This window comes from Glandiceps talaboti, chromosome 18 (assembly GCF_964340395.1).
Source record: "Glandiceps talaboti chromosome 18, keGlaTala1.1, whole genome shotgun sequence".
Classification (NCBI taxonomy): Eukaryota; Metazoa; Hemichordata; class Enteropneusta; family Spengelidae; genus Glandiceps; species Glandiceps talaboti.
The window spans coordinates 21865629-21884345 of NC_135566.1; the positions used below are offsets into that span (position 1 = coordinate 21865629).

The window sequence follows — 18717 nt, forward strand, 5'->3', positions numbered from 1 at the left end:
GGTTGCTACGAGTAACAAGGAAAACTGAGGATTGTGATCTGCCACTACCTTGTTTATCAAGCATACACGTTATAGATTCTACCACCTCTGACAAGTAAACCCAACAGGTTGGTTCTGCTATGCTCTCTGTATATTTTTTTTGAATAATATTGAATCTATAGCGTGCTTTGAAATGCGTTGCTAGTGATATGAGGGTAACTAAGACGGTGCCTTTTAATTTTGTGCCCCGAAGCGCAAGCGGGGTTGGTGTCTAGCGAAACACCTTATCATGTACGTATATTGTTTCAGCCATGGCGCCCAAGAAGAAGAAGGGAGGCAAGAAATCTGGCAAGAAAAGCAAATTGGCAAAGATGACAGAAGAAGAAAGAATATTGTATTTAGAACAGAAAATGCTGGCTGAAGAAGAAATGAAGAAAAAGAAAGAAGATATGTTGACACAGTTTCTAAAGGTAAATAAATTTGGCAGACTACAGAAATGTAGTTTTGTATTTTTGGTGGTTCTATTAGTATTAGCGGTTACATTTCATCGGAATTTGATTTAATTTTGTTTATTTCAGCACAGAAAATCAATATTCAGAAAACAATTACAACAGATCATATATACATTATTATGCTGGGATAACACAGAAAAGTTAAAAACTTATTTCCACTGTGGTACGTCACATATCGAACAGACAAATTTAAATCAAACTCACATGAGACAAAACAAGTAACACACGAATCAGTAAAAAAGGTCATTCTTTGCACATCGATCCATTAAATCATAAAATACCCTTTCAACCTGAAGAGTACATGTGTAAGTACTAGAAGTTGTGCCGAGTATTAAAGTGTACAGTACTTGGCACTTTCTGTATAAACAAAACTATTTTGATGAAACCAAGTCCTGTCTGGAATGACCTGATCCTTATATACATGACTGTTAAAAACAAATCGGAAACTTTGTATGTCTTAAAAGTTAGTCATAGCTAGATGGAAGTAGGTGCTCTGAGGCTTCCAACACATCTTCACCCCACTCTGTGGAGACATGTCAGAACCCTCAAAGTGCATATTTCCAGAGCTAGTCTAGTCATGAATAATAACGCATTAACAGGGTGATAGCATCAGTGAATTGAGTCAGTAACTTTTTTGTCGGTATGTATGCATGAACTTATTCTTGGGTTCAACTTTTAAAGAGACATGTTTATCACCCTGTTTTTGAAATTGGTGGGTGGGGTGGGGAGATTGTGTTTTGGATTTTGATGGAAGAAAAATCCATTTTTCTACAGTTGAATGACCTGTCTGAACTGTGGTATTTGTTCTTGTCCCTGTTCCTTACCTATATTCTTCAATATTACTTCACCTAGAGTGATCAATGTTCAAAGATAATACATATACTACATCATGTTTCACACTAGTTACAGAACATGTCAAGTAAATTCTTCGGTGTTTCACATTCAGTGGTCAGTGCTTCACATATAGAGCACTGTGAGGTAAAAGTTGAAAGTTTCGTAATGGTAATCTTAATAAATATTTTATAAAAGAAGTAAATCTATATTGTTGTACTCTTCAGTATGAAAGGATTAATATGCATTGTATACTACGTGTTATCAACATTACAAATCACCACATCTCATGATCAGATTCCAGTTTCTATTATACATAGTAGGTATGAGCACCTAAAGTTCTCTAACATACCAGTGACTTTACTATATCTGCAATAGTAGTGCCACTATACCAATGTTATAAACATTAAATGGTCCATTTTTATTTGTCATGTGAAAGTCATTTAAAACTAATTATCTTTAGCTTCTCAAAGTTATTAAATGTTACCTTAAATGAATAACCTAAAAATTGTCTTAATAGCATCAAAGAAGCTTCTAGATCTGCTAGGGGAGAACCCCTAGGGCTACCTCACCCCCAGCAGCCACTCATGCAGTCGCCAACAATGGGATGCACCAACAGTGTGCCCTCTAAGCCAATTTGATGTACCACTGACACACCAAAATTTGATGTTTCCTATCTCTTACTATGTGGTAACTCACAAGAAATGCCAGGTTCTGTCATACTGACCCACAACCAATAAAATGCCAGTTTCTGTCATACTGACCCACAACCAACAAAATGTCAGGTTCTGTCATACTGACCCACAACCAATAAAATTTGGCTATATCACTAGAGGACACACAGTGCACCAATCTTTTTATTGTCATGATGTTATTAAACTTTTCTTAAACATTTTAATGCTATATGTATGTATAAAGATTAATTTCAACTTTTAGATATTACAGTCTTTTAAAGTTAAGATGTGAAATTATTGCCAGGATAGTCTACAAAATCCCTAAAAGACTGTTAAAGTAAAGAAACTCTCCAAATCTCCCCTACCAATGATACTACCATCAGATGTGCTGACCATTTCATTTTCTATAATAATGCCATTTAACTTCTTTAATCTGAACATATTTCAACCCTTTGTTGAATTTGTTCTTCCCCCTACCTCTTACTGTCAAGATGCTATTAATTTTTTTTTTAAATATAAAAATATTTACATGTAGCTGCTAATTACATGTTTGTGCTGTCTTGCAAAGCTTGGAAACTGTACCTGAAAGGGTCTGAAAAGCCTAAAAATTGGCTAAAAAGTAAAAACCTTCTAGGCTTATAGGGGAGACCCCCTAGTACCCCATGAGAAGTGGACATATCTCCATCTCAAATCCTCTTCCCCATACCTTATACTGTCAAGATGCCATTAAACGTTTAAAACAAATATTTTGACCCTATGTAGTTGCTAATTATACATGTACATGTTGGTACTGTCTCATAAAGCTTGGAATTTATTGCCATGAAATGGTCTGAAATAGCTTTAAAATTGTCTTTAAGTGTCAAAAAACCTCCAGAGCCTTAGCCTCCTAGGACCCAATGAAAGATGTACATATTCCCATCTCAAACTTTCCCCTACCTTTCACTGTGAAGATGTTATTAAACTCCTTATAGCACAACTGAACTGATAATGTTCAGTAGTGTCATAGGCATGGTGCAAAGATAACAACAGGGATTCTTAGACAAGTGAACAAAAATTTTGTTTTAATAGTTGCTAATTTAGTATGGTGGTATCTAATATTTAGTATTTGCAAGACATAGTCAAGCAGCCCACTGTGAGTCATGATCCAATATCTTTCAGAGTTTCATGTAAATAAGATACATGGGTAGATTTTTCGTTGGCCTGACAGAAAAATGTACCAACCCCCAGGCCAGAGAAACTGACAAGTACTTTCAGTACCTTAGCATAACATAACATATTAAGACTCTTTACATCAATCAGCACACTGTAAAAAGACTCATTAAAAATGAATCACAAGCAAAAATTTGTCAAAGAAAATAACCGTTCTTGAAACTATACAGTTTCCATACATGTATACATATTGTAATTATCACCAGTTACATGTACAGGTATTGTAATTATCACCAGTTACATGTACAAGTATTGTAATTATCACCAGTTACATGTATTCTTATTGTAATTATCACCAGTTACATGCATAGGTATTGTAATTATCACCAGTTACATGTACAAGTATTGTAATTATCACCAGTTACATGTATTCTTATTGTAATTATCACCAGTTACATGTACAGGTATTGTAATTATCACCAGTTACATGTACAAGTATTGTAATTATCACCAGTTACATGTATTCTTATTGTAATTATCACCAGTTACATGTACAGGTATTGTAATTATCACCAGTTACTTGTACAAGTATTGTAATTATCACCAGTTACATGTACAGGTATTGTAATTATCACCAGTTACATGTACAGGTATTGTAATTATCACCAGTTACATGTACAAGTATTGTAATTATCACCAGTTACATGTATTCTTATTGTAATTATCACCAGTTACATGTACAGGTATTGTAATTATCACCAGTTACTTGTACAAGTATTGTAATTATCACCAGTTACATGTATTCTTATTGTAATTATCACCAGTTACATGTATACTTATTGTAATTATCACCAGTTACATGTACAGGTATTGTAATTATCACCAGTTACATGTACAAGTATTGTAATTATCACCAGTTACATGTATTCTTATTGTAATTATCACCAGTTACATGTACAGGTATTGTAATTATCACCAGTTACATGTACAAGTATTGTAATTATCACCAGTTACATGTATACTTATTGTAATTATCACCAGTTACATGTACAGGTATTGTAATTATCACCAGTTACATGTACAAGTATTGTAATTATCACCAGTTACATGTATTCTTATTGTAATTATCACCAGTTACATGTATACTTATTGTAATTATCACCAGTTACATGTACAGGTATTGTAATTATCACCAGTTACTTGTACAAGTATTGTAATTATCACCAGTTACATGTATTCTTATTGTAATTATCACCAGTTACATGTACAGGTATTGTAATTATCACCAGTTACTTGTACAAGTATTGTAATTATCACCAGTTACATGTATTCTTATTGTAATTATCACCAGTTACATGTACAGGTATTGTAATTATCACCAGTTACTTGTACAAGTATTGTAATTATCACCAGTTACATGTATTCTTATTGTAATTATCACCAGTTACATGTATTCTTAACTTTATCTCTACTAATTATCACTACATTATCATTTGCAGGATAAACTTGCAAAAGAAGAGAAAAACACAAGATTCAACTCCAACAAACTAAATAACCAGTGGCGTACAATAATGAGAACAGCCAAGTCCAAAGAACTGAAAAAAGACATTGAAGTTTTGAGTCAGACATTTGAGAGAGTTGTAGATAGAAAAGATAGTGTAATAAAGTCGTTAGCTAAGGATCTGTCTGAAGCAGAAGAACAGTATTCAATGGCATTGAGAAGTCATCTACAGAATGTTGATAGCCTTATAGGTGAGTACATATATCTATGGTGCAGTGCTCAGTCAGTAACCGGTTTTATCATTAGCTTAAGATTTTGTGTGTGTTTTTTAAAGCAAGTTGAGCATTACAGCATTTTGATTCCTGTCTGCAACAGTACAGCCATCTTGAACATAGCAGGGGATATGTTTATATTAGGACACTGTGTTACAATAATATTCCTAGATTAGATACAATGGCAAGGATAGTAAGGCAATGAATTTTCTATTCCCAGTGGCATACTTGTTCACTTTGCTCTATAGTACATACATGTACGTGTAGAAAACCCCAAGAGGTATAATGCCAATATAACACCAGTGAAGGGAAGGCAAATGAATAAACATTCCAAAAATGTATGCAGATATGCCTAGCTACAAGACCACACCCACATCAACTGTTGAATGATGACGTATATTGCAGATGTAACACCATGGATGGGTAGGCATGGCAATAAATCTTCCAAATGCAAATATGCCTAGCAACAAGACCACATAACCATTACAGAAAATTAAAGTTTACTCTCAACAGTTGTGCTGCAATGCCATTGGCACTTTTATTTAAAGAACATCATCAAGAACTATTGGATTATTAAATAAAAGTAATATATGAAATGTTGTTGTCAGATTTACAGAGACAAAGACTGGATATCTTGCAAACAGAATATAGTGAAGAGGGTGAAATACTTCGAGATGAATTTGACACCGAGAGAGCACTCATCATTGACCAATTCAAACGAGAAATGAATGACTTACAAGATATCATGTTTGCAATGGATCAGAACTTTACAGAGAGAGAAAATGATGCCAGACAAGAATTCCAAAGTCTGAGGGATGAAATCAAAAACAAGGTATGTGTAGATGATGTATTACATTGAAAGTATGTCATGGAAACAGTCTCTGACATAAAAAGAGACATTTTGAGCTATGGCCCATTTTTTATTGTAAATAATGTAAATTACACATACACTGAAGATTTGTCAGTGGGGACTGATTCTTAGGAGTGTTCTTATGGCAGCCACAGTTTTTATTTCTTTAATATTGATACGTTGACACTGTCTAACATTTCAGATCTACAACCTATAAACACAGCCCAGTAACACTGTCTGTCTCTAACCTATAAAGACAGCCCAGTAACACTGTTTATCTCTGACTCCAACCTATAAAGACAGCCCAGTAACACTGTCTGTCTCTGACTCCAACCTATAAATACAGCCCAGTAACACTGTCTGTCTCTGACTCCAACCTATAAACACAGCCCAGTAACACTGTCTGTCTCTGACTCCAACCTATAAACACAGCCCAGTGACACTGTCTGTCTCTGACCACACCTATAAACACAGCCCAGTAACACTGTCTATCTCTGACTCCAACCTATAAATACAGCCCAGTGACACTGTCTATCTCTGACTCCAACCTATAAACACAGCCCAGTAACACTGTCTGTCTCTGACCACACCTATAAACACAGCCCAGTAACACTGTCTATCTCTGACTCCAACCTATAAATACAGCCCAGTGACACTGTCTGTCTCTGACCACACCTATAAACACAGCCCAGTGACACTGTCTGTCTCTGACCACACCTATAAACACAGCCCAGTAACACTGTCTATCTCTGACTCCAACCTATAAATACAGCCCAGTGACACTGTCTATCTCTGACTCCAACCTATAAAGACAGCCCAGTAACACTGTCTGTGTCTGACTCCAACCTATAAACACAGCCCAGTAACACTGTCTGTCTCTGACTCCAACCTATAAACACAGCCCAGTGACACTTTACAATCAGTCATTTGAAATCATAATCCATGTGTAACCCTGAGTTAGTATATATCTATCTATTCACAAGAACACTACTAACACTTTATCATGTAATTCTTTGCCTGACAATCAATAAATCAATCAGTCACTCAGTAGATCAATCGATCAGTAAATCAGCCAATCAATCAATCAAATACATACTATTGATTTATTTGCACTATAATATTCACCAGAACCTAGAAGAGAAACATGCTTTAAGAATCCAGCTAGAAACGCAAGTGGAAGACTTATGGAAACAGTTCCAGCAAGCTTTGAAGAATTATAATGAAACAACAGAAGAAAGAAAACAGGCATTTGAAAGCTTGAAGGCTAAGGATGAAAAGAGTGCCAAAGAAATTGAAATGCAGATGAGGAAACTGCAGAGAATATCAGTAAGTACCATTAATTTTGATACGTAAAAAGTTTGTTAAAATAAGCAAATAACTACATGTACTTGGCACTTGCACAAAGTTCATTGTTGCCAGCATACCATAATACTAATACTGTCAAGATAACTGTAAATGATTAATACTTTTAAACCCCCATGTTTGAATCCCATGGTCTTGTTTTAATATCATCTTATCAGTGAAACCATAAGGAATATATAGGATATTGATCCTAACATGACATTGACTTTAAGATGAAAGAATTTATGTTTTTTAAAACAATACTTTTGTTTAAGTTGTGCCTCAGAAATTGGAAAGTAGTGTTGTGGTTCCCAGACTTTTGCATCATTCTTGTATTCTTTATTGCTGTGAATTACACAAGGAAACAAAGCAAGGTGCATATTTATCTTATATCTATTGACAGTAAATGTGGCATACAGGGTACCTCATAGTTTAGTACTGTGATGCTTCAATGTGACTTAAAAAAAATATGCTTGCTGGCAACACCTTAGAGATTTTAAATTGTCTATTAATGCTGTGACAGTGATATGCTGATGTTTTTAGCTAAAAGTTGTGACCCTCATAGGTCACATTTTTGTATACATGTACCCATCACCATGACCCAGCCATAAGTTAGATATGACATGTTACTGATTGCAGAGTAAGATTTTATCAAATATAAATTTCTGTTGTTGTTTATTCTTTACAGGACACAATGGCACAGCTGAAAGCCAAGATGGCTCAGAATACTAGGGAAAGTGAAGAACGAAATAGGCAGCTGAGAGAAGAAAAAGATTATATATCAGTTCACTTTCAGGAGTTAAAACGACAAATGAATGAATTCAGAAGTAATGAAAGGGCAAGACTTACCAAGCTGACTTTACAAAGTAACGCTGCCATCAAAGAATTACAGAGAAAGAAAGAAAAGGTGAATTGATTATACCATTTCTTTCAATCAATTAATTTTAAAGTGCCATATTAACCAAATGAGAATTGCTAAAAGTTTACAATTATCAAAAAAAAAAGATGAAAACATAAATGCCTTATCAAAGGATGACTTTAAGGTTTCTGTAAATAAATGTTATTAATTGTGTATTGTGTCAGATTATGGGTACGTTTACCACACTACAATAGCTAGTTATTAATTGTGTATTGTGTCAGATTATGGGTACGTTTACCACACTACAATAGCTAGTTATTAATTGTGTATTGTGTCAGATTATGGGTACGTTTACCACACTACAATAGCTAGTTATTAATTGTGTATTGTGTCAGATTATGGGTACGTTTACCACACTACAATAGCTAGTTATTAATTGTGTATTGTGTCAGATTATGGGTACGTTTACTACTACACTACAATAGCTAGTTATTAATTGTGTATTGTGTCAGATTATGGGTACGTTTACCACACTACAATAGCTAGTTATTAATTGTGTATTGTGTCAGATTATGGGTACGTTTACCACACTACAATAGCTGGTTATGATATTGGTCATCTTTGTACAGTTACCTGGTAATGTCATTGTGTGAATTACCATGCCAATGATACCATGTAACATACATGTAGGTTTAATCAAAGTTTGAAGTAAATAGAGAGGTTTAGATACATGTTAGAACGCGTACATGTACAGGAGCATTATCGTGCAGACATACATGTAATGACGCATACAAAGTTGTGTTTAGCTACATGTACAGAACATGTGCCACGTGAACAGTGGAATCTGCATGCTTGTGTTGGCATCTTCTCTCCAGATGGCCAAACATGACTTTGTTTTTCAAACTTGGTACTTTAGCCATTTTTTCTCTGCAAGTACCCAAAGGAAAAACTGAACAATTAGTTTACAGTAACATTTTTGAACTTTGATATAACAAATTAAGACATTCAATAGAAGAAAAATTGCAAAAACTTAACACATATTTACATTTACGTGTAGACTGCCCTTTTGATGTCGCAATGTCTGACACAGATGTGTGTATTGCCGTGGATCACATGACTATGACACTATGTGTACAGAACACATGCACATCTAAATCTCTCTACTTGTAGGTACAGTGTATGACAAGTTATAGTGTCTTAATGTTATACTTTTTTTCTTTCTTTTTGAGATATTAATGAAAGTGAACACCATTGGTTTGTGAATCAGTTTTTATATTCATAATGTATGATAGACATTACATTCAAAGTTAAACAAATGTATGAAGTACATGTATGTTATCAGACTGGTGGCAACTCTACTAATAGAATTCATGTCATTCTTTGGTATGACAGGATAAGAGTCTTTATCTGTTATATTTGGATGTACATTGTACTTACACCAATAAAACAAAATACTGTGGGTACTTCAGTCATTTCATCAATCTTCTTTTAGTGGTAAAAGTTGGGTTTTCATCAACATTCTTGTCACTCTTTGGGATGACATTGAATGAAAATTTTAATTTTGTATTTTTAGATGTTGACTAGATTTAATATGTATTGTCATCTTCTGAATCACTTGAACAATATTTTGATTTGTGTTTTACTGGTGGCAACAGTCAAAATAACAAGTACCTCAAATCAGACATGAAACAACATTATTATTTTGATATCAAATGTCTGTGTTAGACAGAAAGTACAATTTTCTTTAATACTAACTGTATTGGTTCCTTTGTCTGTAGGGTGAAAGAATCATGAAACTAGCAGAGCAGTCTCGTAAACTAGAGACAGAGGAAGAGAAAGTACTCCCCTTCTATGCTTCATCATTAACCCAAGAAGAAACAGAAGATGTCGATGCAGCTGTCAAAGAAGCACCATCAGAACCACTGGCAGAGGTGAATAACAATAGACTTTATTATTGTTAACATACAGACTTAGCTATCCTAATTAACATACAGACTTAGCTATCCTAATTAACATACAGACTTAGCTATCCTAATTAACATACAGACTTAGCTATCCTAATTAACATACAGACTTAGCTATCCTAATTAACATACAGACTTAGCTATCCTAATCAACATACAGACTTAGCTATCCTAATTAACATACATACTTAGCTATCCTAATTAACATACAGACTTAGCTATCCTAATTAACATACAGACTTAGCTATCCTAATTAACATACAGACTTAGCTATCCTAATCAACATACAGACTTAGCTATCCTAATTAACATACAGACTTAGCTATCCTAATCAACATACAGACTTAGCTATCCTAATTAACATACAGACTTAGCTATCCTAATTAACATACAGACTTAGCTATCCTAATCAACATACAGACTTAGCTATCCTAATTAACATACAGACTTAGCTATCCTAATTAACATACAGACTTAGCTATCCTAATTAACATACAGACTTAGCTATCCTAATTAACATACAGACTTAGCTATCCTAATCAACATACAGACTTAGCTATCCTAATTAACATACAGACTTAGCTATCCTAATTAACATACAGACTTAGCTATCCTAATCAACATACAGACTTAGCTATCCTAATTAACATACAGACTTAGCTATCCTAATTAACATACAGACTTAGCTATCCTAATCAACATACAGACTTAGCTATCCTAATTAACATACAGACTTAGCTATCCTAATTAACATACAGACTTAGCTATCCTAATCAACATACAGACTTAGCTATCCTAATCAACATACAGACTTAGCTATCCTAATTAACATACAGACTTAGCTATCCTAATTAACATACAGACTTAGCTATCCTAATTAACATACAGACTTAGCTATCCTAATCAACATACAGACTTAGCTATCCTAATCAACATACAGACTTAGCTATCCTAATCAACATACAGACTTAGCTATCCTAATCAACATACAGACTTAGCTATCCTAATCAACATACAGACTTAACTATCCTAATTAACATACAGACTTAGCTATCCTAATCAACATGCAGACCTAGCTATCCTAATTAACATACAGACCTAGCTATCCTAATCAACATACAGACTTAGCTATCCTAATCAGCATACAGACTTAGCTATCCTAATTAACATACAGACTTAGCTATCCTAATCAACATACAGACTTAGCTATCCTAATCAACATACAGACTTAGCTATCCTAATCAACATACAGACTTAGCTATCCTAATCAACATACAGACTTAGCTATCCTAATCAACATACAGACTTAGCTATCCTAATCAACATACAGACTTAGCTATCTTAATTAACATACAGACTTAGCTATCCTAATCAACATACAGACTTAGCTATCCTAATCAACATACAGACTTAGCTATCCTAATCAACATACAGACTTAGCTATCCTAATCAACATACAGACTTAGCTATCCTAATCAACATACAGACTTGACAGATAGCTATCACACTTTGACATGCATTTGTTATGAGCTATTTTGTTCAAATGGTTACTCATTAATTTTCATTTGACTTGTTAACTACGACATGACACATCTATAATATGCAAATTATGTTTACCACTAGCCCCACCCTTGGCCATAATGTAAGGCAAGTGGGAAAACAATTAGATCATAGGATTTGGCACAACTTTTTGTGGTAATTTCAAATTTATCACAACTTTCTGAACTAAAATGATCACAAGTTTGGGCAGTTCTAGTGAACAGCATGTTAAAGCCAGATACACAGGGAACCTTGCACATCCTAGCACTAGGATGCACATATCCTAGTGCTAGGATGTGGCCACATCCTAGTGCTAGGAAGAAGAACACAGCTATGTACCAGCTGTGTGCCTCACAGCTCCGTTACAGGGTATATTTTTCCACAGCCATGGTACATGGTTGTGGAAAATAAGCCTGTTGAATGGATGTGGAATACCGCCTCTGTGCCATGACTGTTTTGCACATCCCAGTACCATAGCTGTGTACTGCATACCTAGCATACAGTTGTGCACATACATGTAACAGCTATGGTAGAATAATACCCTGTAGCAACCCTTTTGTTCATATCTGACTAGCATTGCTGACATAGCTGGTACATGGCAGGAAATACCCATGTTTAATAATACAGCTATGCTAACATAGCTGGTACATGGCTGTGCGAAATACCTATGTTACAGCTGTGCTAACATAGCTGGTACATGGCTGTGCGAAATACCTATGTTACAGCTATGCTAACATAGCTGGTACATGGCTGTGCGAAATACCTATGTTACAGCTGTGCTAACATAGCTGGTACATGGCTGTGCGAAATACCTATGTTACAGCTGTGCTAACATAGCTGGTACATGGCTGTGCGAAATACCTATGTTACAGCTATGCTAACATAGCTGGTACATGGCTGTGCGAAATACCTATGTTACAGCTGTGCTAACATAGCTGCTACATGGCTGTGGGAAAAAGCTCTTGTACATGGATGTTGTAAAAACCTATGCTGCATTGCTGTTTCACATCCATGTTACATTGGTGTTGGCATATCAGTTACACATCTGTCAAAGCTAGGTATGTTACACCTAGTGTGTTGGCCAGAGCTGTTACAGGGATGTTGCACACACAGCTGGTACAGTCCCCGTGGCTCCACTGAGCTGGTACAGCTATGTGCACAACCCTGTCCTAGGTATGTGAATGTTACAGGGATGTGCAAGGTTCCCTGTGTAGCCATTAATTGTCTCTGTTTGATATTATTGTGGGAAAGTCTCCAAATTGAATCCATGCATCAATATCCTTGCCAGTCTCAAGGTACATATCCAGGTTTTTAGGCTTTTAAATAGGTTATATGTTTTCCCTATGGTCAACTACATGTATAGTAAACAGATGTTTTCTTAGTATATGTACATGTATATGATAATTCTATATGTATACATGTATGTATATGTATGATTGTGCATGTGTATATGTACCGTATATGTATATGTATAATATTATGTGTATGTAAATGTATATGTATATGTATATGTATATGCATATGTATGTGTATATGTATATGTACTGTATATGTATATGTGTGTATAAGTTGATACAGCTTGGGTCACAGTAGAATACCTCTGTTCTTCTAACTCTGCAAAATTGGATATGGTCAATTATCCTGTAATAAGATTATAACATGTTTCAAAGAATGTGATACATGTTTTCCTATGACAACAATCTCAAATGAATTCAAGAACTGAAATGTTTTGATTAGTGTAATTTGAAATAAACAATGTAGGTTTATAGATTTCACATTAATCCACTCAATTCCATATCTATACTTGTAGGTTATGCATGACTATACAGCATTGGAGAATTTCTGGAAGAGATACAACAAAGTACTCCTGGACAAAGTAGCTCTAGACAAAGAGAAGAGTATGTTACTGCAAGAAAATCAGCAACTACGAACAGTTCTGAAACAATACTTGGATGGCATTTCAGTCAATGATGAGATTCTTAGCCAACATAATCCATTGTTTGTGGTTAATGAAAGAACCAATGTACAGTAAGTATATACTCTTAGATATTGTACATTTAATGTGTTTGAAGGACAACGTAACTGATGTCACAATATTGAACAATTGCTTTAAAACAATACACGTAAAATGAAATAATGTTTATTTTGATATAGCGCTTTCCCACACTAATCAAAGCACTTTACAATTACTCCTGGCATGGATCTATATGGCACAACAACCCGTTATGCTTCAAATTCCCTGGGGAGCATACAATCCTAAATTTAACTAATGTGCCAGAAGACTTTTAGAAAATGCTGGTGTTGGACAAAATATTAGATTTTATTTGTGGGACAAACATGAGTGAAGGACATTTGTTGTACAAATTTACAGAGAAATGTCATGACTAGGTGAAGGACTATGTAAAGTGAGTCATAATTGTGTGACTAAGTCATTGCATACAAAGTGTAAAATAAGTATCTGTTATCTATTTTGTACTTAGCATTGTAATATGATAAACTCTTGGTAATATGAATGACAGTGTACATTTGGTCTTGACAGTATAGAGTTTATTTGTCACTTCTCACACATTTACTCTTAAGAGAACAACTTTTTTTCCATGTTTGTGTTTGGAACAAAAGTTTAATTTGATACAATGGTATAGCAACACAGATGGATTTTTATGTTGGTTTTGCTGCATGCACTTACTTGCATTTTAAAAGAGTGTGATTTAGCAATTCGTTGACTGAAAATATCAATCATAAACTTAATATCCATCTCATTTTCTTTCCTTCCAGACTGGCTGTCCCAGTGGTTGATCCTCGCGTCAAGAGACCAACACAAACTGTAGTTGAAGCAGCACATGTAGTCAAACATATTTTGCCTTCATAAACTGTAAATACCATTCCATGCTATTAAACTGAACATTGACAAGTCACTTGCTGACATAATGACTTTCAAAATAATATTTTGTATGTTTATGGTGCACACCAAAAAGAGATTTGAAAATGTTCAATATCCTTTCTTGTCAGTATACACATGATATTTGTATTGTCTTAAATATTATAAGGATAGGTACAATGTGATTGCAGCAAGTATGGTTATGAAAGATGACCAGAGTCAATTACTTTAACTGTATAAACAAAACATTTATTGTACAAAGTTGACATTGTGTACATCTGGATATATTCTTAGAGTAAATATCCATATTTTTGTGTACAGAGTTGTTGTGTTTTTATAGAAATTCTGACGTATACATATTAATAAATAAATAAATCCAATATTTGTAACATACAAAGTCTGTTGTGTTAGTTGAAATAAACAATCCATATTGTTTGAAAGCCTATAACTTGTTAATTGATTTAGCTATGTACAATGAGTACATTTGTATCTATCACCTAGCAATGTCTACCCACCAGGACTTCTATCAATGAGTATCTATCACCTAGCAGTGTCAACTTACCAGGACTTGTATCAATGAGTATCTATCACCTAGCAGTGTCAACTTACCACGACTTGTATCAATGAGTATCTATCACCTAGCAGTGTCAACTTACCACGACTTGTATCAATGAGTATCTATCACCTAGCAGTGTCAACTTACTACGACTTGTATCAATGAGTATCTATCACCGAGCAGTGTCAACTTACCAGGACGTGTATCAAAAGAGGTTCAAGGAGCTATAGCTAGCTACAGTTGTAAAATGCTTACAACTTTTGACATTTATTATTTTATGAATCAATTATAGCCCCTGTACAATCTGATGTAATCTGTTGTTTGATAAAGTACATTCACACAAAGGGTATACTATGAATATACAAGAGGCCTTGTATGGTATCTGTGTTACACAGTCCAGTGTAGGTAAAACACTGCCCTTAACAAGAGGCCTTGTATGGTATCTGTGTTACACAGTCCAGTCTAGATAGAACACTGCCCTAACAAGAGGCCTTGTATGGTATCTGTGTTACACAGTCCAGTGTAGGTAAAACACTGCCCTAACAAGAAGCCTTGTATGGTATCTGTGTTACACAGTCCAGTCTAGATAGAACACTGCCCTAACAAGAGGCCTTGTATGGTATCTGTGTTACACAGTCCAGTCTAGATAGAACACTGCCCTATTTCACCTCTAAATCTAAAAGTAACATATCAAATCATGCTATACTAGTAACAAATTCCTACTAATACAGAGTTAAAATGCTTGCTTTTGTTAATGTTTTTGATAACATCACTACATAGGCAATACAATTTTCTTTATCAAAGTGACTATGAAAAGAATTTTGATCTCACCTGCACAAAACAACTGAGCACTGTGGCTTGATAAGTACCAATCAAATTGATGGTTTCACCACAGGGGGCTCAGGCTCAGTTAGTGTTTCTTACAAACACAAACAAACAAAACACAAACAATAATAAATATGGAAAATAGTCACAGTAGTGAGGTTTGTGGTTTTTTGTTTGTTCGTAAACAACACTAATTGAGCCTGAGGCCCCTGTGGTTTCACACCATGGCTTGATACACCAATCAAATTGATCGGATCACACCATGGCTTGATACACCAATCAAATTGATCGGATCACACCATGGCTTGATATGTACCAATCAAATTGATGGTTTAACCATGGCTTGATATGTATCAATCAAATTGATGGTTTCACACCATGGCTTGATACACCAATCAAATTGATCGGATCACACCATGGCTTGATATGTACCAATCAAATTGATGGTTTAACCATGGCTTGATATGTACCAATCAAATTGATGGTTTAACCATGGCTTGATATGTACCAATCAAATTGATGGTTTCACACCATGGCTTGAAGCACCAATCAAATTGATCGGATCACACCATGGCTTGATATGTACCAATCAAATTGATGGTTTCACACCATCGCTTGATATGTACCAATCAAATTGATGGTTTAACCATGGCTTGATATGTACCAATCAAATTGATGGTTTCACACCATCACTTGATATGTACCAATCAAATTGATGGTTTCACACCATCGCTTGATATGTACCAATCAAATTGATGGTTTAACCATGGCTTGATATGTACCAATCAAATTGACGGTTTCACACCATCGCTTGATATGTCCCAATCAAATTGATGGTTTCATACCATAGCTTGATATGTCCCAATCAAATTGATGGTTTCATACCATAGCTTGATATGTACCAATCAAATTAATGGTTTCATACCATAGCTTGATATGTACCAATCAAATTGATGGTTTCACACCATCGCCTGATATGTACCAATCAAATTGATGGTTTCACACCATCGCTTGATATGTACCAATCAAATTCATGGTTTTATTGATATGTCCCAATTAATTGATATGTACCAACTTATTGTTCTTTATTATTTTTGCCACTTTGGAGAAGTTGCAGATTTGCACATATGACAAATGATGACAGTCATCTTGATATCAAAGCCTGTCTTTATTGAATCACAAACAACACTTCAATATTTAGGATACACACCCTTAGCTATAAGGTTTCATTACAAACTGTGTAAAACAGAACATTGAAAACATTTGGCAGAATTGTTGCTGGCAGTAAGTGTATAACTTTCCTCTAAAGTCATTATTGCAAAATAATGAGATATTCCTAGTGAATGATTATTTAATTCTCAGACCATTAAAAGATTCTTTTAGTAGTCTAACTACAGCAGGAACAGGTCATATGTGATGCACATTTTTGTCTGTCTACTAACAGAACATGAACATTTTGTTTGACAATTATGTACATTATGTGATAATACACTTGCATGAGTAGTACCAGTACTAATAGTTCTAGGACTTCACCTACATGAGTAGTACCAGTACTAATAGTTCTAGGACTTCACTTACATGAGTAGTACCAGTACTAATAGTTCTAGGACTTCACTTACATGAGTAGTACCAGTACTAATAGTTCTAGGACTTCACCTACATGAGTAGTACCAGTACTAATAGTTCTAGGACTTCACTTACATGAGTAGTACCAGTACTAATAGTTCTAGGACTTCACCTACATGAGTAGTACCAGTACTAATAGTTCTAGGACTTCACTTACATGAGTAGTACCAGTACTAATAGTTCTAGGACTTCACCTACATGAGTAGTACCAGTACTAATAGTTCTAGGACTTCACTTACATGAGTAGTACCAGTACTAATAGTTCTAGGACTTCACTTACATGAGTAGTACCAGTACTAATAGTTCTACGACTTCACCTACATGAGTAGTACCAGTACTAATAGTTCTAGGACTTCACTTGCATGAGTAGTACCAGTACTAATAGTTCTACGACTTCACTTACATGAGTAGTACCAGTACTAATAGTTCTAGGACTTCACTTACATGAGTAGTACCAGTACTAATAGTTCTAGGACTTCACTTACACGAGTAGTACCAGTACTAATAGTTCTAGGACTTCACCTACATGAGTAGTACCAGTACTAATAGTTCTAGGACTTCACCTACATGAGTAGTACCAGTACTAATAGTTCTAGGACTTCACCTACATGAGTAGTACCAGTACTAATAGTTCTAGGACTTCACCTACATGAGTAGTACCAGTACTAATAGTGCTAGGACTTCACTTACATGAGTAGTACCAGTACTAATAGTTCTAGGACTTCACCTACATGAGTAGTACCAGTACTAATAGTTCTAGGACTTCACCTACATGAGTAGTACCAGTACTAATAGTTCTAGGACTTCACTTGCATGAGTAGTACCAGTACTAATAGTTCTAGGACTTCACTTACATGAGTAGTACCAGTACTAATAGTTCTAGGACTTCACCTACATGAGTAGTACCAGTACTAATAGTTCTAGGACTTCACCTACATGAGTAGTACCAGTACTAATAGTTCTATGACTTCACCTACATGAGTAGTACCAGTACTAATTGTTCTAGGACTTCACCTACATGAGTAGTACCAGTACTAATAGTTCTAGGACTTCACCTACATGAGTAGTACCAGTACTAATAGTTCTAGGACTTCACCTACATGAGTAGTACCAGTACTAATAGTTCTAGGACTTCACTTACATGAGTAGTACCAGTACTAATAGTTCTAGGACTTCACCTACATGAGTAGTACCAGTACTAATAGTTCTAGGACTTCACCTACATGAGTAGTACCAGTACTAATAGTTCTAGGACTTCACTTACATGAGTAGTACCAGTACTAATAGTTCTAGGACTTCACTTACATGAGTAGTACCAGTACTAATAGTTCTAGGACTTCACTTACATGAGTAGTACCAGT

The 18717-nt window shown here is 35.0% G+C and overlaps 1 protein-coding gene across 1 annotated transcript; it reads left to right on the forward strand.

The window, feature by feature from the left end:
- Positions 1-8: 8 nt before the first annotated feature.
- Positions 9-14771, forward strand: LOC144448842 (dynein regulatory complex subunit 2-like). Its single transcript, XM_078139151.1, has 9 exons — positions 9-107; positions 289-449; positions 4645-4897; positions 5527-5750; positions 6897-7094; positions 7798-8016; positions 9747-9899; positions 13282-13499; positions 14247-14771. Exons 2-9 carry the CDS (start codon positions 291-293, stop codon positions 14338-14340), a joined length of 1518 nt encoding a protein of 505 aa, XP_077995277.1. The 5' UTR covers positions 9-107; positions 289-290; the 3' UTR covers positions 14341-14771.
- The last annotated feature ends 3946 nt before the right edge of the window (positions 14772-18717 follow it).

Coding starts and splice junctions, on each gene's coding strand:
- LOC144448842 (XM_078139151.1), top strand. CDS start 291: ATGGCGCCCAAGAAGAAGAAGGGAGGCAAGAAATCTGGCAAGAAAAGC. Junction 4,898..5,526: donor GAATGTTGATAGCCTTATAG/GTGAGTACATAT, acceptor TGTTGTTGTCAG/ATTTACAGAGACAAAGACTG. Junction 9,900..13,281: donor CATCAGAACCACTGGCAGAG/GTGAATAACAAT, acceptor CTATACTTGTAG/GTTATGCATGACTATACAGC.